The sequence below is a fragment of the Lepidothrix coronata genome, unplaced genomic scaffold (genome assembly GCF_001604755.1).
Source record: "Lepidothrix coronata isolate B3197 unplaced genomic scaffold, Lepidothrix_coronata-1.0 Scaffold4, whole genome shotgun sequence".
Lineage (NCBI taxonomy): Eukaryota > Metazoa > Chordata > Aves > Passeriformes > Pipridae > Lepidothrix > Lepidothrix coronata.
Genome location: NW_016690184.1, coordinates 6,889,234 through 6,912,841, shown reverse-complemented (window position 1 = coordinate 6,912,841; position 23,608 = coordinate 6,889,234). Strand labels below are relative to the sequence as shown.

General features: G+C 39.4%; 1 protein-coding gene across 3 annotated transcripts; it reads left to right on the top strand.

Annotated features, from left to right (window-relative positions):
- The first annotated feature begins 6 nt into the window (after positions 1–6).
- On the top strand, positions 7–23,301 carry HMGN3 (high mobility group nucleosomal binding domain 3). Of its 3 annotated transcripts, none has more exons than XM_017826617.1 (6): positions 7–192; positions 14,614–14,664; positions 18,273–18,302; positions 18,966–19,013; positions 21,356–21,428; positions 21,986–23,301. In XM_017826617.1, exons 1-6 carry the CDS (start codon positions 178–180, stop codon positions 21,997–21,999), a joined length of 231 nt encoding a protein of 76 aa, XP_017682106.1. In that variant the 5' UTR covers positions 7–177; the 3' UTR covers positions 22,000–23,301. The 3 variants fall into 3 exon arrangements, with proteins under 3 accessions (XP_017682106.1, XP_017682097.1, XP_017682088.1); XM_017826608.1 differs by having other exon boundaries at positions 10–192; positions 21,356–21,469; XM_017826599.1 differs by lacking the exon at positions 21,986–23,301 and adding an exon at positions 21,586–21,979 and having other exon boundaries at positions 10–192; positions 21,356–21,469.
- Positions 23,302–23,608: the final 307 nt, after the last annotated feature.

The following is a 23,608-nucleotide window of genomic DNA, read 5'->3' as shown; positions in this document are numbered from 1 at the left end:
GCCGGGGCGCCGGGGGCGGCGGGGCGGCGCGGCGGGCACCGGGCGCGGGCACAGCTGCGGGCACCAGCTACGCCGGTGTCGCCGCTGCCGCCGCCACCGCCACCACCGGGCGGATCCCGCGCTTCTGCCGGAGCTTCTTTCGGTCGCTTTACTTTGGCGGCCCGGAGCAGGGACATTATGCCGAAGAGAAAGGTGAGGCGCCCCGGGCGTGCGGCGGGTCCTGCCTCCCCCGGGCGGGTTCGGGGGCCCGAGCGGCGGCCGGTGGGCGAAACGCGCATCAGGGGCCGGGAGCGCCCGCCGCTCTCCCGCCGCTCTCCCGCCGCCGCTCCGTGTCGGAGCTCGCGGATGGCTCCCGAGCTTGGGCATTTTGCTGCCTGTTGCAAGCCCCCTCCACCCCGCCCCGCCGCCTGTTTACTTCCCCGGTGCCGCGCGGGGCGGTGTCGCCCCCTCCCCGGGGGGTAAAGTGGCGATCACAACTCCAGCCCCCACCTCCCTCCTCTCTTCCTCCTCCCCCGCCGGGGAGAAGCGCCGCAGCAGCTGTGGCTTCGCCCCTGGCCCCCGGCGGGAGGAGTTTCCTGCTCACAAACTCCGGCGTCGCGGCGGGGAGGGGGCCGCCCCCACCCTTAGCGGCCGGATCCCGCCGCCGCCTGTTCCCGCCGCGCCGGAGTGATGGCTCCGAGGTAAAAGGGAGGAGGGGAGAGGCAAGCCATGTTTAAAACAAACTACACCCTTCTCCTCGCCTCCCGCGGCAGACCCGTATGTACCAACTCCAGCGCCCATCCGGGCAGGGCCCCCGGGGGCGGGGGGCGGCGCCTCCCGAGGGAGCGCCCGCGGCCCCCGCCGCGCTGGGGGAGCCATGGCGGGGTGCGGGGCCCCCGCCGCCGTCCGGGCACCTCGGGGCGGGCAGCCTCCTCGGGAGGGAGCCGGCTGTGAGACCGCCTTCCCCAGGGGAGAGAAACTTGGGCGGTCCTTCGGCGACCGGGCTCGGTGGCGTGGGGGTTTTTCTGTCCCTCCCGTGCCTGCTGGAGCCCGGAGCCTTGGCGGCGCGGCCGCCGGGAGCGCTCCGGCGCTGGCAGGAGGCGGGCTGAGCCTGGACGGTGGCAGCCGGCCCCCTCCCGCCACTGTTTTGGCTCCGGGGGTGGGCGGCCGAGGGAGGCCGTGCTGCCGGAGATCCTCGCCGAGGACTTACTGCCCGCCTTCTGCAGGCGCTAAGAGTGTAACGAGAGACTTGACACTAATGCATGCTATGACAAAAAATGATAGCTGCAGTCCTTTAATTTTAACTAGGTCAACCAAAGCAAAGCAATTTGTGTTTGTCCCAAATGTCACCTATGACCTCCTAATACACCATATCTGGGCTGGGGCTCAAATCTGTTTTAATAAAGTTACAGGTAGATGATGCCTTCCAGGTAACTCAGTGTTTACTTTTTGTCCTGTGCTTATTGCTTGTGGGAGGTATCAGAATGTCAACTTGTCAAGTATGCAACTGGATTATTTAATTCATAGTTGAGGACCTGATTCTGGTTCCGAAAATGGATACAACCACGGGGTTGACTGCCCTTATTGGAATAACGGGGCTTGAAGTCAGTGAGTGTTGGGCGGTTTTTCTTCCTGCTCTACTGTTACTTCACCACTATATGTTTTCATGCTTTTATTGCCATTGCTTGTCATCAAGAAAAAGTTGAAAATTAGCCTGTGTCAGTAGGACTCTCCACAACTTTTGAAACCTTCTTAACTTCCTGCCCTGTTTCCTTTGCCCTTCTGCGTTCTTACACTAGAGATGTTTCAGGCTGTCCTTCATAAGTGGAGTTAAAGACACTCCTGTAGGTTTTTGTGGTTTGTTGTGAAATGTTTTATAAGAGAAACCATCTTTGAGTAGAAAGTGCAGGAGAACATGTTTCCTTTCTAGAAGACCACAATAAAAGTAATAAAATCATTGCGTGTGGGATCAGAGCAATGGAAACAAATTTTAATGGTGCAGTAAATTTTATTTTGCTTAGTATTGTATGGGTAAACATTTACATTTTAAGATTATGTATGAAGTGGGTTCCAGGCAAAGTGTGTGATTAGTGGCTTTACTTTTTTAGAAAAGTAGAATTGCTGTAAGTATTTTACAATAGTCAATTTTATTCCAGAATAACATCCACAGAGTGAGAAGTTCATGATACAACAGTAGCTGAATAATTACGTCAGTCAGCTTCAACACAGAGGACAAACCCATCACATGCATTTAATAGTCAATTCTTCTAACTTATAACAAGGCTTGTAGCACTGAAAATTTTATGAGGAAATAAACATCAAAAGTCAAAATGAGAAATTTTCACAGGGGGTAAATAAATAATATTGCAAAAAGGGTTTAAATTCACCTGTATCTATTTTTGTGTATCCTTAGTTATCTAAACTGGCTGGTTCTTTCTTGTTTGCTTTGCTTTTCGTCTCTGATGTTTTTCATCTCTATGTAGACTCAAGTCAGTGGCCGATTCCCTGGCCTTATGTTCATTGTGAATATTATGAAGAAAATAACGTGGGCTGTCTCTGTTTCTCTAGAGGGCTGTGGCCTAGGCTATTTGGATATCATTGCTCATTGCTTGAGGGTCACAGAGGAAAGGAAAAACTGACTGTGTGTTGAGGTGGTGTTAAATACTGTGCTGAAGCAAAAAGGTGTTGAACTCTGGGCTGCTCCTGTCAGATTTCTGCACCCTTCCTCTGTCGTAATAAAATGTTGTGGTGTGCACATGGCCTTTCACAAGAAGAGTGGCGTGCCAGTGTGGGATAAACCAGAATGCTTGTTGTGGTATTGATAGGAACGAATGCCTTGAAATGGGTTGGGGTGTTTTGTCACTTGTCTTTCTGGAATTAGCTCTTGGATCATAGTGAAAAACTCCTTGACCTTGAAACAGCCCCAGTAAAGATATCCCAGTATTATCCATAAAAGGATGAAGAACCGTTCTGTACCTGATGACAAGGAGAATCATAGTATGGTCACATACACCCATGTGCATAAGCATCCATCAAGTTGAACAGCATTTGGCCTCTTGACGTAAAATGTGCACTATCTCTGAGGGATGTTAGTAGGTCAAGTGGTGGCTTGTCCGGTATTGGATGGGGAACCTATCTGTTAGTTGGAATTGCACTCCAAAATGACCCAGCTTATTCTTTATTCTGAATCTCTGAATCTATGCAACACCACTTGCACTTGTTTTGAAAATGCTTGGAAAGGAATCAGACGTGTGGACTAAATGCAACTTCTTAAGCCATCTCTTTTTTTTTGTTTTTAGTGTGACATCTTTGAATATTGCCATTGTTTCAGAGCAAGTAAAAAAAATATTGTGTTCTAATTAGCCATTTCAGTAGGTTATTAGGTAGCTCCATGTAGTTAGGAATGTAGTTTGCAGTATTGTTGATGCTATGAAGATACAGTAGAGAACATCTGTGGCAGGTTCCTGTTCCATTATGCAAATTCACTTTCTTTAAAGTCAGAGGTACTAGTTGGTTCTATTTACTGCAGGGAAAAAAACTGCTGAATATTTTGCTTGTAACGCTGCTTCTTTAGCAGAAGTTGGAAGGTACCATATTCAATGATTATCCTATCATAGAGCATTTCTAGTTACCTGATCACATGATGGGGTTTTTTTGTGAGACTCTTACTAGTTGTTTTGCCAGCCAGGTCTCTAGTCAATATATTTTCTAGTCTTTGGGCTTAAGTGAATGTTCTTGTATGTACTGACTGAGAGCTATTAAATTCCACTTATGCTTTTTTTGTCTGGACCTAAACTGAGTTCTCTTTGTAAAATTCTTCTGCATGTTTGAGTTTGTGTTTCTGAAGTATCATGAATATTCAAAGAGAAATGTTGTTCCTTATCCACTAGTAGGGGAGATGGGGCACAGAAGTAAATTGCTGAGTTGTTGGAATGGTCTCTATCCTGGATTCTCAAGTTAAGATGACTGTCCTGATGTTTTATTCCCCTTAATAAGCACCACCTGCACTTTTCCGTGGTGCATTTGTTGTTACTTCACCAAATTTGTCTTCTTCCTTTGTGGTGTGTACATAGAAACTGGGGAACTTGCAATAGTAACCTGTTCTCTAAAATTTTTATTGGAGCAACTTGTATGTGATCAAACAAGTAACTAATGAAGCTGAGGTCCTGCAGGTGACAGCTCTTTTTGCTGCAGCTCTGAATGATCCTGCTGTTGTTCTTTGGTCTGTGGAATGAAGTCTAGATCCTCTGCAAAGAGTAGCAGGTGAGTTTGTGTTCATGATGCAGCAGTACAAAGCATACTCAAGTGCCGTTCAGCTCCATTTCATGTCCCTTTCCATGTTTTGATACCCCTGCTGTGATTCAGTCCATGTCAATTAAACGTACTATATGTAACATAGTGGGGTTTTTCTAATGTTCTGTTCATTTTGAAGCTGTTTGGCAGAAAAGAAGCTCCAGTGATGCTATGGGGGCCCACACTTTCCCAATAAGTTGTTTCATCAATGGGGTTGGAAGCTCTTGCTCTGTAGCAGAGAATACAATAAGGCACACTGTTAGCAGTGAGGTTCTGTATTTCATTTCACACTCTGTAGGTGATTATTGAATAGAAAGGAAAAGGGAGCCGGTACCAGATCCAGATGTCTTGGCTAGTGCCTTCTCCCCACTCCTATTTTGTCCCACTTCTTTCTCCAGACTTTCACTTGAACTCCCCCTGTGTTTCAAGCTGTTTCCTCCTTTCTCCCTGTCCATGAGAACTAAAAGCAAAAGTCAGAGCTCTGAAAAGGTAGTTTCTCTTTCCACTTTTTTAGACCACTCCTAGGCCACTCAGTAACTACTGGAAAACAGGCTAGGCAACAACAGAAGATGACTTTCGTTGCATGTGTCACTGATACCCCTGACTTTGACAAATTTCTACCTAACAGGTCAGCAGAGTCCTCAGGTGGACTTCTACCTTCAGCATCCTTTGCAGGGACAGGTAAAACAATTGCTATGCAGAGATGCATTTAACATTTGAGCAAGGCAAAGAGAATAGATGTGCCAGAGCATCTTAAAAGATTGCAGAAGCCTTCTAATAGAAGGGATAACAATGTTTTGTCTCTTAGAATTTTAGAAATTGTACCATTTGTACTGGATTTTTAACTATTGAGAATTTTAAACCTTGGTGTGTTTAAAAACAATTGAAAATGGCTTAGTTGGCCTACTCAAAGAAAGCCAACTAAGTCAGTTGACCAGGCTGACTCAAAGGATCTACATCTTTCATAGAAAAATTAGGCGGAAAAAACTACAAACATTTATCTGTGCATGGTATGCTTAGATACAATACAGTGTAGCAATGTTGAGTGGCACTGTAGAAAAAACATGCTTGAGCAATGCTGCTGTGCCACATAGCAATAAATGATGTTTACAGGGCTATTAAATAGATGCAGGAAATACATGTCCATGTTTTATCTTAGAGGCACTTCAGCTTAGAAAGAAATAATTGTGTAATTTTAGCCGCTGTTATTAATGTTGTTGTTGCTGCTATTTAGTTATGGAGATTAAAAGTTCATTGACCAAGGATTTAATGATCTAAAACATTTCTGATAACTTTATGCAAGTCTGTAAAAATCTGATTCATTAGGAATTGATGGCAATGTATATACATTTTTTTCTTAGACTACACAGAAATATGTTGGACTTAATGAATGGGAAACCTAAAAATTCTTAGATTTTCACTAATTTATTGGTTAAAAATCATTCTTCATGCTTCTTGGGCACTTGAAGCATTATATCTGATGAGGTGTTGTTAGTAGTACAGTCTACAGTAGTACAAAGTACAGTGTACTTTGTAAGTCTTCACCTCTGAGTTCAGCACTAACTGTGCACTTGTAATCGTTTTATATATGGTAGTTCAGTGCTCCAATGTGGGCAATGCTATTTTGTATGCTAGAGTATTGGTATTGTTAAGTTTAAAAAGTAAAAAGCCCTGTGTGTAAATGGAATGTGGGAGATACATGCTATTTAGTTTAAGGCTGCTTTTCTTCTATGTTACTTGAAAAGCTTCACTTTCTCTACTGTTCAATACCTAAGCAGCAGCAGTGTATAGGCATGATATGTTCCAGGGTATATCATTCCTTTAGAGAAATTGTATGAAGTTGAATTTTGCTTGACAGGATTGTAATATTATCTTTTGTGTAGGGTGTAACTAAACCGGGTCCAGAGATTTCTCTGGAAAGTTAGCACTTTGTAGGATCATAATGGCCACCATTTATTTTCAGTTCTTGAACTGCACTAAGCTAGCACAGTGATTTATCCCATGGTCCAGTAGCCAAAAAGATGATTTAATGTGCTGTACTTACGTTTCAGGCCCTCACTCTCTTAAAGCTTGTCTACTGAACAGGTTTGAATGTGAGTTGGAGGTTTTTTTTTAAATCCTGGATCATTTTACTGCTCCAAGTTAGAGATGCTGCAGAGTGGCACAACAAATGTGTGGTAACCTATTAGAAGGCAGCAGGGCTGGGAATGAGCTACTGACTGCACACAGAAGTAAGATGCTCTTATACCAATTTTATTGTCAGCAAAATTGGCAGTGTGGAACTTCACAGTTTGGATTGTAGTTCAACAGATAATTTCAAGCTGGCATATACAGGCCAGAAGAAGCAATTCCAGATGCTCATTCCTGTCCTTATTCTGATTTAACCTGTAGGATATCGTATTTGTTTGAGGTAGTTTTTGGCCAGACCTCTCTGCTGATCTAGTTTCTCATGGCACAAAGAGTTAAGCTGGCTTATTGACAGGAATGATTAGGTGGGGAAGAGCAGAACTCTTCCTAGCAGTAACCAGACATTCATCTTTGATTTGATTGTCCCTAACTTAGAGTTTCTAGAGGAGTATTCCTTAATTCATTAGAATAATCAGAACAACTTAGTGTTCAAATTGTGTCCTTGCAGCACTGGGGGCAGGAGGAGGCATCTGGCTTGGTTTTTATTTTTGTTTTTTTTTTTTCCCCTCCTTGATGTCTTTGGAAGCTACCAGTTTTCAATTAATTGCTGCTGTAACTTGGAGATACAGCTCCTGTCTTCCCATAGTAAAGAGTGGGTGTATTTGGTAACAGTGAAAGCTGCAAATATAAAGTGCTTGTTCCCTAAGAACTTTGGAATCTGTCTGCATAAGAGAATTCTGAATGTTCCCATCAACACCAGCTTTATTGGGACCGTTGGGTATGTTGCTCATCCCACCTAGCTTTCTCAACTGACTTAATCCTGTCCGAGTTAATAGTGGCAGAGAGTGCTTCCATACTTGGAAATCAAAGTCTAAGGACATTTTTACCTCTGCAGGGTTTTGTTCCTCTCAAGCAGAATTGAGGAGAGGTGTTCATGCTTGGTTTGTAGTAGGAAAACATCTTTTGTCACTGCTGCATCGTTTCTTCCTTATCCCACCTGTACCCTCTTGGAGACATACTGCTTTATTCTTCTCTGGAAGCTGTGTTTAGTTTGTCTGTGAAGCTCTTCATTCTGGCTGATGTAGTAGAGCAATACTCCTGTTAACCACAGCTGTAATAATTATTATTGGGATGTAAGGGATGGGTGTATTTAAGGCTTTGTCCCAGCTGTGGCTTTGGTACCTGCTATCATCATCTCAAAAGTTTGATGTTTTCTAGCACCAGTTAGTTGAAACAACAACAACAAAAGTCCTTTTTCTTGAGTATTGTGGTTTTATCACAGTAATGTTCTCTGTGAGAAGAGGAATTATATACCTTCTTCAGTCCTTCAGCGTATTTTTGTTTGTTAGAGGTGGCTATTATTGGGAATCAGTTGTTACTGAAAGTAGTTATCTATATGTAATCTCTAGATAAAATCTTTAGATAAAATATTATTTTTTTTCAGAAGAACTTTATGCTAGTTTTACTTTGCAGATCTGATCAGTTCTATTTACATACAGAGTTTGGAACCTAATCTTCAAGGTTTTAAAACCTGCCTCTGTGCATAGACTTGGATGAGTTGAGCAGCTTCATCTCACTTGCAGAACTGTCATCAGCTTTGAAAGATCAGAGAAATAATATTAGGGGCTGAATTTCATCCAACATATTTTTTGAATCTGCCTTTTTAGGGTGGCAGTAAAATGGTTAAGCAAATATAGAGACAAGAATTTACTTACTACCTAGCTGAATTTTCACGTCTGGTGTTCAAGGGAGACCGAACAATTTCAAATGCACTGTGCTCACTGCTCCCATGGTTGATCTGTATTTTTCAAAATGCAGCTGATTACTTCGCTGTCTGGAAAGGGAACTGTCTGACTAATTTTAAATTACAATGCTGGGTTTTTTTTAAATCTGAGCCCCTAGAAACTGCTCTTATTTCTTCACTCTACTATAGGTGGAAGATGATGTATTCAAAAAACTGACTACAGGGAAGAGAAACTGGGAAGGAAAAATAAAAGCCAAAACAGTTGTGAGATTTTTTTAAAATGTCCCATCAAATATAAATGCATTTTCAATTATATTGGTCAATCTTTGACCTCTTTTCAGTGGGAATAGCAAAACCTCAATCTACAATGAAGGAATTTCCTCTTCTGGAAAAGCATTTATTCTTTCTGGTTTTGGTTATCTAGAAATACCTCAGTCTAACTTGTTTACTGTCTTTTCTGTTTTGTCTGGAAGAGCATAAAGCTCACAGAAGTCACCTGTCAAAATTAAGGAATTTAATAAAATGCATTTTCTGAACCTACTTATTTTGTTTTTACAGGCTGTTTGTAGTCTTATTTTCTTATATATTCTTTGAAAATGCAATGCATGCCAATGAGTCGCTCTGTTTGGCTTGCATCTCTAAGCAAAAGTGAAGACTTTGGTCAGGAAGTGTTTTCCCTGATTTTTCTCTATTAACATGCAATTAGCATATTAATTCCAGGGATATTAATGCTTGTCTTTATATTTAAACTTTTAAGTAGCATTTGTCTTTCCAGAGCTTTATGATCTTGACATTCTCCCCCAAAGAATTAGAAATTTAAGTCTTCTGCTTTTAATAGATATAAATGAAGGGATTTAAATTCTCAAAACTACATTGTATAATATTTCATTGTAATAATTCTTAACAAAAATATTAAAATATTATATAGTTAAAGAACAAATACTTAAGCAGTGTTAGGGTTGTTTGATTTTTTGTTTGTTTTTTTTTTTTTTTTTTTGTGAAGTACATATTTACATGTATGTACAAAAAAATCAACCTCATATTTCTTGGAAGAGAGGAAGACAGATAATTTCAGATAAGTATTAAAGAAATCCAGCCACTACACAGATTTATTCCCTCCTGGTTCTGAGAGAATTACTTTGTTGAGTTTTTTTGAATAGCAGCATGCATATTTTTTCCCCATCCAGGATCAAATTGGTAGAAAAAAGAAACGAAAGGGTGTAGTAGGGAGAATACCTTTTTCTTAAAATATTTATTAGAGGAAATTAATTTTACTTGAAAAGTTAATTCACATTGGTTCGACAGAGAACACTGTTCTATCCACCAAAAACAGATCAGAGAACTAGTTATAAGTAGAGGTTAATGATAAGATGCTGAGGGAGCTAAATTAGGAAACAATGGTTAGAACAGTGTTGCAGGAGTTGGTTGGTGTTAAATTAGCTGACATGTAGTTGTCATTGATCTAAACCAAGAAGTAAATAGCATTTTAATTACGTTTATGAACTAGCACAAAATTCAGAGCTGCTCTGAAGACAAATAATTAGAAGATGTAGCATGTATGGGGACACCTTTTATTGATTTAAATTTGGTCTAATGCAGAGTTGAACTCAAAGGGAAATGAGGGGTGAAAAAATTTTTGGAAAATAGTGCAGTAAACTCTGAAAAAGACTTGGGACTTGATACATCTTCTTTTCTTGCAATGTGGTTTTTCTTGCAAGCTTTTACCTTATTTTGGTCGGTGAAATAAATAGTTGGAGGAATGACCAAAGCATTACATCATGGAAATTGCAGCTGCAACAGTGCACCAGGAAATCTACAGGCAAATCCCCTTGCAGGCAGTGTATTAAGATGTGGCTGAACCAGCTTGTAAAGGGAGGAAATGCTGTTCTCAATGCTCACGTGCTAGGACAGTTGGGGCTTTTTGCCTTTCTAACTTCTTAACGTGGTAGTTAGAATAAAATTTGCATCTAGTTTGTTTTTTTTTTTCTTGTGGGTATGAAAGGACTAATTTCTGTCCCATCAGAGCCAAGGTGTTGAGTTTCGGTTAGTAATAAGATCCTTCAGAGAATAAACGATCTATTTAATTTTATACCGACCTTCTGCTGACCGTTACTTCTCATGTGCTTGTATTCTCATTCTTCATGCTTTTTAATGTGCTCCTTTATAATAGTACAGTCCATTCATTATAGTACAAACAAAATATTTATCCAGAAGCTGGACATTGCAAGTTCAAACATGTTTCTTTGGATCTCTCAAACAAACATCAAAGGACTTCACTTCTTTGGGTTACTGTACTCTCATTACATCGTGGTTATGTTTCAGGGTTTTGATTAGAAAAAATTGAAGCTTTGTGGGTTTTTTGTGGTGCATCTCTACGAGGTAACCCACCCTTAAGAACAATAAAAAAAGGAAATTTAAATTTACCTGTATGTTCTATTAAATGTTTCCTTTAAACAGTTATCTGTTTTCAACTTAACAGTTCTGTAATGATGTTGGCATTGCAGATATTGCAGTATTGCCTTGGTGTGTGGAAATACTGTTTCTTATGTATACTTCTCAGCTGGTGAAATGCAAGAGCTGTATATACAAATAAGCTCAATGTTAATATTCCTTTGGGTGTTTTTTAACGTTCTCTATAATCTATTAATCTTCCTTTTTTTTTTCCAATCCACTCAAAATAATTTTCTAGGTTATTCTTAAAAAGAGATGGGGGAAAATCAATTAATAATTAAAAAAAGCCGAACACTGGTAGACAACTTTCCAGATTAGTCTTGTGGTTTGAAAGTTATGCAGCTCTAACAGATCTTACAAAGCTTAGTTTCAGCTTAATTTACAATCTTTTTGCCAATATGTAGTGCTAATTGAGATATGACACACTGTGTGGTCACCTCAGCCAAAATCTTGTTAGTGGTTTAAATGTCAAAAGCATATTTAGAGGTAGCCAGTCATCTTCTTTCCTGTGTGTTCCTCTGTGGAAAAAAATATCACTCTTATCTGTGTCCTTATTTGCTTTTTTATTTTATGTCTTATCTCTTGTAGGCATCCATACAGTAGCAGGCGCAGCAGGCCTATAGGGACTGCTTTATGAGGGTAATACAAGCATGTGATGGAGTACAGCTGAAGAATTACTGAGGCTGGAGTCCTGCCCTTGTCAAATGATTCAGTGCTTGTATTGGTCTTTGATTTTGCTCCACAAAACTTGCAGTGTGGACACTCCTGCTCCTGACTAGTTTATGATCTAAGGCACAGTATCCAGGGTGCATTTTAATGCGATTGGGGTGTCTTGTGAAACATGGTGAGCCCTGGAATTATGTCTTGTGGGAAAATGTGCCAAGGGGATGGGTTACTCAGTACGTTTGGCTGCTTTGAAACCAGATGTCCTTCAGTAGTTTGTCACTTGGACATAAGACAGGGGACAGGGTTCCTGTGAAAGCGTTAGGGGCAAGGACTTTTAAGGTTTTGATGGTATCTACATAAAAGTACTGTGACTTCAGATAGTAGTGCAGACAATCTGAGCTTTTGGCATGCCAAGTTCTTTGAGAACTATGCTTGGTGCAAATCCATTCATGTATAAATCTCTCTTTTCCCTAGGGAAAGGAAAAAGTACTGCAAAAATTAGTATGAAGAACCACATCAGCTGGGACTCATTGGAATGTCTAAGCAGAACTCATAGAAGGGAAAATAAGTTTCTATTCGTCTTTTAACAAGTATACTGTAGCCATATCTGACATACATATTTTTTTTGTGTGTGTCTATTAGCTGAAATAGATAGAATAGATGGAATCCCAGGCTGCCTGCAGCTGCCCCATGCCACTTCATTCTTGTCTGTTGTACTGGCTCAATTGTTTGTGCAGCTGTGCAGTAAAATGATTCTGCTGGAGCAGGGAAGACTATGTATTTATAATTTGTATATATATTATAATATTTATACATTTGTTTAAGCACCAGGCTATTTTTCAGCTGGATCAATTACCTTACTCGTGACAAGGCCTCCCGTGCATCTCTGCCAGCATACTGGGGAGCCAAGGCCCTGGAGGATGAGTGCAGCCTTCAAATGCCTGGACTCGTAGTGATTGCAGAGAGGAGGAGCAGGTCTGAAATGGAAATTAGAGCATGTCAGGACCCCTTGCTGCTTATTCGCACTGCTGAAATTATTACTGTGCATATCCCTCCATGGAGAAAGTTGTGCCCTTCAGAATTGCTGTTGGATTTTCTAACTTGAGAGGGAATGCTGAGCTAATTAATTAGTTAACTTAAGTATGTTGTGTAATATATCCATATTAGTTAGTACACAGATGTTGTGGTTGCACAGAGTATTTTTAATACAATTTTTTTCCCCCACAGTTAGCCTCATGAGCAGCTTTTTTTAGTATGTTGTCAAGCAATCGTATTGGCATCTAAAATCAGACTGCCATGTCTATCAGAAATGTAGGAGACTTCTCCTTCATTAGTGCTAAATAGAATGGGGTAAATTACTGTGCGTTAACTATGCAGTGTTGCAGACTGAGGGTTTGCTCCTGGGCAATTACTGCAAGGCTATTGCTGTATGACGGTGCCATCCTGGGATAGTTTAGCCCTGTCTCAAAGCTCTGTGATTCCTAAAAATGAAGCAGGGTAAAACAACCTGATTGTGGAGTGTCAGTCAGTTTAATTTAGTTTATGATGAGTTTTTTAGCTTGGCTTCTGAAGAAAATGAGTCATGCTGTCCTTCTGTCCCTACCGCTGTAGATCTTAAGTCTCTTGACTACTGTGAGGAAAAGGTTATAAAATCTCAGAGAACTTCTTTATAACTAGGTGCCCAGGACATGAAGGATGCTATTTAACTTCCCTCTCAGGGAAGGGGTGCAGCACAAGTTCGTTAGACTCAAGAATATTCGTATGGGAGAAACAGATATTATGAATTCATGGACTACAGAAAAGTTGTACCCAGAGCATGTCTTGTATCGCGAGCTGAAGTTCTAGGGAACAAGACCCTACTGACAGTGAACATGGAACTACTTGGTTTTGTTTTCTTTATGACTTTTGAGGCTCCCAGCATCAGACCATCAAGCTGTAGCAACTCTTTAGTAACCAAATTGAAAGGCTCTTAGAAATGCAAGCCTGAAAGAATCCTGCAGGTGACTGGTGAGGCTGCAGTAGCACCGGGAGCAGTCAGGCTCCATTTTGGATGCCTGACTCTGTTGCTATTCTGAGTTGCTCTGCGCTGCGCTGTGCTGCTTAACTTCCTGCTGTTTTCAAGCTACTTAGATGATCAGTCCCCTGCTTTTTTTAAAGCAGCTGCTCTTGTGGCAAGATTCCTTTCAGTCGGGAGAGCACATAGTAACAAAGGCACATTTTATTCCCTGGTGGGGGGATGTCTATCTGTAAGTACGATAAGAGCCCAATGCCAGGAGAAGGCAGTGGTCAACTGCTGCAAAGTAGCCGGTCTTTTTCTCTGCTCTAAACCATAACTGTATAACTCAAAGAAATTCCGTGTCAAAATCTGTGAGGAAGTTTAGGTTAAGACCGAAATGGAGAGACACAAGAAAAGATAACTAGCCAGCTTCTTTGGTGATTGAAAAACAAAACAGCAACCAAATTGCCTTCTCTGCTGCCTGTTAAATGCCTTTTTGAAACATGTGCTGTTCTTGTAGTTCTCCTCTAACTGCTGCTGCTTGCTATTTATCCATGAATCGCTTGCTCCTAGGTGGAAACCCAGGTGTTTGCAAAATGTGAAGTAATACATCTTGAGTGGTAAACAAAAGACAGAAGCTTGATGTAACCGGCTCCTCACCTACTGTAATTTAATTAACCTTTCTCTAGTACCTCTGGAAGACTAGTGTTAAAATGCTCAGGTTGATAGTTTGTTCTTGAGAAGAAACATGTTGTCCCTAGTTTTCCTGTCAATGTATCAGTGTTTTACTAATTTTTGCTCTTCTGATGGAGGAGGTGAGATATGAGGGACAGATACTTTTAAAACTTCCAGCTGAGTGGGGCTGAGATGAAAAAGCAGTAAATGAGGTAAATAAATCATTCATTTCAGTAATGCTATGCTTTTTTTAGTTCATCTCATCACATCTCATAACTGGTTAAGTTTGTATTTGGGAAGAAATGTGTTCATTTTCTTGGGGATTTCAAAAGCCTTCATAGAGCCTCAGATTTCCAGTTCATACTGTTGTGCTTCCAACAGCTGATAAGATGGAGCTCCCACTGGAGCCTGCGGATGCTTTAGTTAATTGGCTAGAGGGCCCACTGAGGGAGGTGTGTGTTACAATATGTATGTACCTGGTGTTCTGTCCTCAGGTTCTTGCTTGGAAAATCAAGACTGGTTTTGGTACAATGCTGCTTGTAAATACTAATGCAAATTTGTCAGGCTTCTTTAAGTTGTTGCAATATATTGAAAGAACAGTCTTCACCATAATCTTTGTTTTGCTGTTGCCCGCACGCTTTTAAGTCTGTAATGAAAACACTGACTTAATATTTTCTTTCAGTCTCCAGAGGGTGCTGAAGGCAAGGATGCAGCAAAAGTAACTAAACAAGAGGCAAGTATATATATATATATAGATATATATAAATTTATTTTGGCATGGAATTATTTAACTGGACACATGCAGTCTTGCACATCAGAAGATTATGTGTTTCTCTGGCACTTCTATTGAGGTGTTTTCAGTGGGAATAATGACAGTAGACTACATTTTTACCCTATCTGACATAATTTAGTTTTGGCATACTGAGGATTTAGGATTATTAGTACACCAAATAAATTTCAGAAACATGTAGGGCTTTGATAGACAAGCTCTGGTGGATCTTGTGGCAATAGTGTAGGGTGTTACCGCCTGAAACTGTTGCTCTGTCTTTAGTGGATTGGCAGAAGAGGCCTAATGCACCCACCTCAGACAGTCTACTTCAAAACTATTCTTAGCTTAAGTGACTGATGGAAGGGTGTATTGAATTAAGGTACTAGACTCTAAACTGGAGCAGCTGACACATTTGTGTGGTTTCTTTAACTGAGTTTGTTTAAGGACACAGTAAATTCTGTCAGAGAAGGCAAGGAGAGATGTGGTGATACTTTGATGTCTACAGTAAGTTTGCTAGTTTAATTGTCACAGCCTGTAGTAAAAAAACAGATGGAGAGTAATGAGAATTTGTTTTCTTAGGTTTTCATCTTTTGTGGCAGAAAAAGTTAAATCAGGATCTTGAAAAGAATGGGTGAATATTCAAATGAATTAACAATTAACTGCTCTACTTGTAAGCATATTTGAACAGGAAAATAGCAGGTAAACTATTGACATGCTCTGTAGTTTACTTGCTTGACAAGAAAATTTTTTATAAGGCTTCCCAGGTAGCATGAATTAAATGGAAGATTTTCCCAAGAATTTGTAACAGATCAACTTTTGAGAAGAGAATGGAGAAGTGGTAGTTAATTTTCATAATGGAGGAGATTTGTCAGTGAAGTATTGGAAGGATTTGTGTTTGGGCTTGTGCTGCTGAATATATTCATTAATGATTTCTAGGAGAAGAGTTACTAGAGAAATGGCAAAGTTTGCTGGAGCTTGCAAAAAATACTAGGATAGTCAGAAGTGAGAGAGGATGAGACGGCTTTATGTCACTGGTAAATAAGTGATAAAATATCAAGAGCAATTCAGTGTGGAGAAGTGCAAATTAATACATGGAGGGAGGGGAAGACAGTGGTGGTCACCAGATCAGCTGTTAATTGGGGGAGAGATTGTAAAATCATAATGAACAGTTACTAGAAAATGTCAATAGTTCTAAATAGAAAATAATTAGAAAATAGGAAAAAATACTAGAGGACAGAATAAGCATCAGTGTAGATTAATTTGTTGCATTCTCAGCTATGGGACTACTAAATGGAGTTCTCCTGATAGAGGGCATGATAAAATTAAAAGGATACCCAGTACAGTGGGACAAACAGAGGATGCAGAGCAGCTTTTAAAAAAAGGCAAACAACCAAAACTAAAAAAAAAACAACACAGTTTTTCTAGGATTCTTGATCTTTTATATAATGGAGTTGTGATAAAATAATTAGTAACACAGAGAAAGGCAATTAGGGAATTACTACTCGTGAAACCTGTAAACAAGAAGAATCTAATGAAAGTAAGAGGCAAGAAGATTAAAGGAAAGACAGTGGAGCGGTAAGGTTTTGCTTTTTCTTTTCCACACAAATCATAATCCCATTATGGAACTCAGTGTCACAGCATGTTATGCAAACTGAAAGTGTAAATGAGTACTAGGTTATTAGACAGATTTGTGGAGAAAATAACTCTTAGGGACTATTTAAACACATGATGTGTATACGATATCCGGGTTGGAAAGTTGGCAACTTTAGATAGCCAGGAGCTGGTTCAGCAGGAGAGTGCAGGGTGTTGTTCTGTCTGCTCCTTTTCACAGACTCTTCTGTAGATGTTTGCTGGTGGGCCAGTGTCAAACAGACTGTTGGGTCAGTTGCTAGTGTCTGGGTTAGTACAGCTGTTTGGAGGGGGACAAAGATTCCCAAAGAACATTAAAATGTGATCGTTGCTGACTTGGCTCTAGTTCCCTCCTTATACTCAAATAACACAAAATAGATACAAATTCCAAATGAGAGTACTTAGCTGCCAGGCTTTTTTAAGAGCTTCTGGTTTATGCTGACTTTCTTATGGCAAAAAAGCCTGCTATGAAACTAGTCATGGAACAGTCAGGAACAGTTGAGAGATATGGGAGAGAATTATAATTTATATAAACCAACATATTATCCTTTAAAAAGTAGATGCTAACAAAGCATTTCAGTTCCTAAAAGCTGAGGGATAGAAATCATTGGTTAAGAAAGCAGATTTGTAAAAGACAATACCTTGCACTAGGAGTTCTTTGATTACCTGACCAACTGAAATGCTTTGTTTAACCTGTTGTAAAATACGCTAGGCTGCTAACAGGCAGTTGATATTCTAAATTGCCAAGAAGAGAGGTTTACCTTTTTTTTTTGTTAATGATGCATAAATATTTCATAGCTGAAAATATCTTTAGGTGGTTCTTGACAGGAATTCTATTTTGCTGGATGCAGATTTGAACTATTCACTACTGCTTTCCACTAAGAATACTTAAATGCCTCCAATGAATACAAGTTACTGCTTTCTTCAGATATTAACAACAGCTTTTTCCTGTTGCAGGGTGTGTGGAGCCATATTTTTCCAGCTCAAATTAAATGCTTAATATGTAATTAAGTTGATATTTTAGATTAATTTTTTAAGCTATGTTATGTTAGATATTTGTGCAGTTGAGTTGTCCCTTGATTTTGGCTACAGGTGTGATTCCAGTTTTATGACACAGACCAAACTTTAACTCAGTTTAATAACCCTACTTTGTAACTTGGTTAATCTATTTTAATTAATACAAAAATACTGTGAACAAACTAAAGAGCTAACAACTACTTCTAAAACCTAACTGCAGTAATAAATTTATGATAAAGTGAAATAAAATCTAGTAAGGAAAGTGTCTTGAAGTGATAAAGCTGGAGAGAAACAGAATATCTGGCTTGATTCTTTCCTTTTCAGAATTGTGTTTAAATAGAAAAGATAATTTCTCCCTCTGATCCTGCAGCTGTCTTTGTGCACCTGGACTCAGATTGAGTGTGTAGGGAACTGAGGAAGTGGAAGGACTTAGTTTCGTATTTTGAAATTTTAGCACTCTGATAGCCTCTAGAGAAGGATGTTAACTTCATTCAGCTGTTAATCAGATGGTATTTGTACCCACTATTACAAGTAACATCTGCTAGATTCTAGAAACATAATTCTGAGTATGTATGAGGAAGGTTCAGAGTTCTGTGCACAGGTAGTCAAGGTATTTGTGAACCTTTCATAAAGCAGAAGGGGACTCAGAAGTACTTATAAAAGGATGTGTGTGTGAAGTATTTAATTGTATGGAGATTTAGATGTTATAATTCCTGAACAACTTTAATTTCTAATTTTCACGTCACTGTCCATTTAAAATTTTGAGTGTCCAAAGGGAGGAAGATGCAAATTGTGCTTGGCAATAGACACCTATTTTGGTAGAGGCGTATTTTACGCTGTCCTCCTGAAATGACTGATACTATATCACTTTGGATACTTTTTGCTGTGAGCCTATAAAGATGTTTTCTTTTTTTTTTTTCTTGTAGCCCACAAGGCGATCAGCAAGACTGTCAGCTGTAAGTATGTAGAGCACCTCTTGGTATATTCTTTTCTAGGCACTTACAGTTTCTCAGACCGCACAGGTTTGTTACGTTTTCCTTGATTCAATTTTTATTCTTGCTGAGGGGTATTTAAGAACTCTAGCACTGAAGTTATCTATGTTTCCTTGGCTTCAGGTTTCAGGTTGTTCTGACAAAAGATGTATTTCCCCACCTCAATGCAACACTGTCTTTTGGGTGCAGTATTGACTTTGTATCATTTTGCAGGCTGATGTCAATTGTGGAAATGCAGCTACTTTTCTGGGAAGGAGAAAGAGCTGTCTTTCACGGACTTCATTTGATGCCATTGCTAGTATTTGGTTTTAGTTCCTCTTCTCTGTTAGGACATAGCTGATGGTTTGTGGGTTTTGTTTTTTTTAATAGTTATTACTAATCTCCACATTTTACTCTTAGAATGACCCCCAAATTACTTTTCTTTTCTAGATAAGTGAGCTAATACAAACAGCTGTGAATAGAGATGAGGTGCATTTGTGCATAAAGGCTTTTCTAGCTTTTTCTAGATTCATACTACTGAGCAGGAAGTAAGGGAAGCTGTGGGGTGGGGACAAGCTGAGTGTGGAGGTGGCTGACTGACTTTTGGTAATGTGTCTAACACGTTGTGCAACTAAAAATGTTTTATAGAAACCTGCTCCACCAAAACCTGAACCCAAACCAAGGAAAACAACAAAGGTAAATAACTTTCTCTTTAGTTACCATCATTGCAGTCAATAGTAAGCAAGTATACTCCTTCTTTGCATGGCAAACAGTTCAGTTTACAGCATTTTTTGAGGCATGGGCTCCCCTGCCCTCTCTGCAGCTCCCTGCCCCTCCTTGCTGGAAAAAACCCATAGATTAGATCATGCTTTTCTTTTTGTTCCACCCCTTCCAGGCCTCATTACTGGCCCAAAGAAAATGTCTTGCCTGTTTGATATGCAAACCATGTTAGTTTTTAGTGAATGGCTAGTTTAAGAAGAATTTTTACCTTTCCTGTACCTTTCCTGAAAAGTACCGGTTTGGTTGAGTAAGCTCTACCTGAGACCTAGTAATTTCTACAAAAGGATTTGAGATTACTCAGTGCCATCCTGTTTTCTTGTCTAGAGACACTCTAGACAAGAGTTTTCTTGTAGTGAGAAACTCTTATCTGTTCTTGAAGCCTGACTGTTGTTGAGAATGCACAATTATAATTAAAGGTGAAATTAAATATATTTAAATTGAATGGTTTGGGTTTTCTGGGCCATTTACAGTCAAATTAAAATCCTGTTAGTGTCTGAAATACCTTTTCAGGATTTCTGCATATAAATCATGTACTTCAGAAACTGTAGATTTATTTGTGCCTAAGGGGGATGTTAAATAAGAGCAACTGCTTTATTGAAGAAAAAAACCCACCCCACATGTTGTAAACTGAGTTTAGCACTTCTCACTCTTACATTTTTCAAGTCCTTTTATTGGCATCTCAATTGGGCAAGTACCAGAATACAAAGTCTGTATGTGAAAGTAAAACTCTGACTTTAAATGCTTTGTGATTTATTAAATTAAATTACCAGTAAAGTCTTCCTAGGTCCATCCTGCTCCCCTCTTAAAAAGAGAATTAATAAGGAAGGGAATGTGGTAGCTTCTATAGCTTCAAGTACATGTGAGATGATCTCAGTGTTACAGGCTCAGTCTAAGTTGGATGAGAGATGTTTGAAATTCATTTCAGGTGACTCAACATTACTCTAAGTAACTCTTTAATATGATAATCTCTTTTTTCCAAAGTCTAACTGGATCACATTTTAAGGAGCACATTAATCTTCGTGTCCTAAACACAAATCAGCAGAAGTGTGTACTCTGTACCTGCTAGCAAACAACCAAATATGGTACAGATTTGAGATAATTTTTAGTGTTAAAAGCTTGCACATTATGAATTTACTAGGGCAACTTCTTAGCTTGCTCTTCTGTAGGTGATCAGAGTTAGGACTATGCTCATAGCACCAATAAGCTTCCAAATGACACAACACAGCTGCTGTGTAACATTGAAGCTGAGGGGTGGAAGAAGTAACTCAGACTGCCCTGGAACTAGGATTACTGGCATTCCCTCCCCAGTGCCCCACTCCTCTATGGGGATCAGTGGGGAAAGGTAGTTAATGGAGACAGACCTTAATATCCCCGTTCACAACTACTATTGCTATTTTGCATGGAAAATTTAGAGCAAATGATCCTATGAAAGATCTCCAGTGTTTATCAGAACTGCTTTAAATACTAATATAAAATATTAAATGCAATACCATTTAAATTTTTATCCCATTGCACTTTAAATCCTTAACTTATGTCTCTACTTTAGATTGCAAACCTTTAGATTGCAAACATGAATAGGTATGTAGAGCAAGGATTTATGAAAAATAGTAGACTTCAACATATGAATTGTTTAAGAGCAAATCTCCAAATAAAACTGTAGCTGTTAGAATAGATCCTTTTGATAAATTCTGTTTTGTGTTGCTGCAGATGGAATTTTATCGGTGTTTGCCGCCTTAGTGTGTTGGTTGGTTCTTTTACTGACATGGTATTACCATCATAGATGTTATCAAAGTAACAAAAGGACAGCCAACAAAAAAGCTTAATTTTTAAAATCTAATTTAATATTTCATGTTAATCGAAAATGTAGTGTTGTTACACGAACAGTGTGGTGTTTTTGCTTGACTGAATAAGCTTTCAATGTACTGTAATTGGATTTGTTCACACAGATATCTTGTATATACCTCTGTATAATACAGCTCAGCAGTACCAGAGTAGTCTGATATGGTTTTATATCCCTGTAAAAATAAGGAGAAACATTAAAGATGCAGACACCACCGTTTTCTAGAAATGTTGAGAGTCACTATAACTTCTATGGATTTACATTTTCCAGGTAGCCTTTAGCTGGTTTTCTGTTTTAGTCCATCACATGCAGCTTGCCAAGATTTGCTGTTTAGTTCATGTAAAAGGTTTTTTTATAAAGGTGTAGGGTTCTGGCTACTCATACAACGTCTGTACCTGTGTTTTTAATCTTCTGTCAGAAGGAACCTGGAACAAAGGCCAGCAAAGGTGCTAAAGGGAAGAAGGATGAAAAGCAAGAAGCTGCAAAGGAAGGTACTACACCATCTGAAAATGGTGAAAATAAAGCTGAAGAGGTACTTTCCACACATACCTCTTGCTGATTGAATCAGTGTTTTTTAATTATTCAGCCTTTCAGACATTGCTAGCATTTTCATAATGTTTCTTTTTATTGCCCATAATGTTATTGCAGATTCGCATCTCTCGCTCAGCTGTTAGTGTTTCAACATCCAGAGGTGCCCCACCCAGCACACTGTCAGTAAAAGGGCAGATTGAAACAGTGAAAGTTAAGGGTGCTGTAGAGCATTCAGCATGTATGCAGTGAATAGAAACAGGTGGTAGTGTGGTGCTTTTCAGTATGAACCATGGAGGCTGACAGGTAAGGCTTGTATTGCTTTTGAAAAGCTGGGACCAATAAGTTAAGAAGAGTGTGTGACTGTACCTGTTCCAGTTGCGTAAATGTCATGTGGACATAGGTTTGAAACTGAGCAGTTGCAAGTAAGAAATGTCAAAGGAATAAGGATAGTTTGGGTATTTAGGTGCATAATGGCAATTTACTGTAGTAATTTCATTTCTTTCTTTCTTCTCCACAGGCTCAGAAAACTGAATCTGTAGGTGACAAGAACGAATGAAATATCATGAGAATTTTGGGTTGATTTTATGTACCTCTTGGACAACTTTTAAAAGATATTTTTATCAAGTATTTTGTAAATGCTAATTTTTTTAGGACTATGATAGTTGACATATTAAACTGTATATGAACATTTCCCTTCTCATAACAGTGCTTTTAGAAATTCCCATTGTTGCCAAGTAATATAAATATCAACTTAATATTGCAAGGTATGTGTAAAATTGGATCAGCATTCCATACACTTGCTTTAAGACATTAAGTCTTGTGCATATGGTGATGTTTTTACTGTGCGTATTTGAATTTTTCATGCAGTTTTTCTAGAGCAATAATCAGTGGTGCTTTTGTACTTAGGGTTTATGTGATTTTAATGAAACATGGATAGATGTGGCCACCTGCTGACTATTTTGGGTTCTTTTAATGGATTAAAATAAAAGGTCTCCTTGCCTGCAAAACTACAGCCTCCTAATGTTTTCTCTAAATCTGAGGAATGCCTTACTCATATCTTCGACTGTTATAAGGAAGACTAAATGATTTAGTAACAGTTGTTTTGCATGCAGTCTGTTTGCTTTTTTCACATATGTCTGATTAAAAACCACCCACACAGGAGTAGCAAACTGGGATTTTCAGTGGCCCACAACTTAAGGGACTTACAGATACATTCTCTTCATAGATACATTCATCAGGTATACTGTCACAGGGTGAGTAGAGTTGCCATGCTCTGTCAGGATATTGCGTCTGTAATGAGTTACCAATACAGAATGATTTGCTCGTTTGATAGAGACATACAGTAATTTAAAAGTAGCTTTGTTTCTCCCCCACTCTCTTTTCATTAATTTGCACTGTACTCTGTGGAAACCTTTCTTTCTATCTGCAGCCTCAAATTTAATATAAATAGTAATTACTGTTCTGCTTCAGCTGAGGACAGTTGTTAATACATTGAAATTGCTGTTAAACAGCGCTATATATTTGGTACCTGGTAGAAATGGAACAATGAAAGTTATTTTTGAGGTGATTGTGATGATGTGGTAGATTAGCTAATGATTTTTAGTGTCCATGTTTCAACTCCACAGCTCATTCTAAGCGCCTTTTACGATTTTTCTCTTTCTCTTTTCTCTAGGGGCCCTGGTATTTCAATTGTTACTTCTGGGATGGGAGGGGTCAAAGAAAAGATGTTCCCTGTTCTTCAGTAGCATTGATTTGTATTGCTCAAGTGGTAGCCATTATATCTGAGGATACCTTTTGCTTGTTTAAGTCGATAAATAAATGACTGTTGCCTGACCTAGTGTTCTGTTTATTCTTTGGGAAGAAATCTCTCATTGCCTTTTCTAATTAAAACTGAAAAGAAGCCAAGCATATCTGCACTTAAAAGTTGAAACTTGATTACCAAAACCCTACATGCTAGCTAGAATAGGAGTTAAGACCTGCATTGAGATAAATGTCACATACATTTTTTTGATAGGCTTGCTACATCCACAGAAGAGAAGGCTGTTCTCTGCAGCATAAACTCAGTTTTGGAAGAAAATTTAAAGTAATTCTCTGCTTTTGGTGATTGAAGGCAGAAGGCTGTAACAAAACCTGTAGCCAA

Coding starts and splice junctions, on each gene's coding strand:
- HMGN3 (XM_017826599.1), top strand. Junction 19,014..21,355: donor AACCAAGGAAAACAACAAAG/GTAAATAACTTT, acceptor ATCTTCTGTCAG/AAGGAACCTGGAACAAAGGC. Junction 21,470..21,585: donor GTGAAAATAAAGCTGAAGAG/GTACTTTCCACA, acceptor ATGTTATTGCAG/ATTCGCATCTCTCGCTCAGC.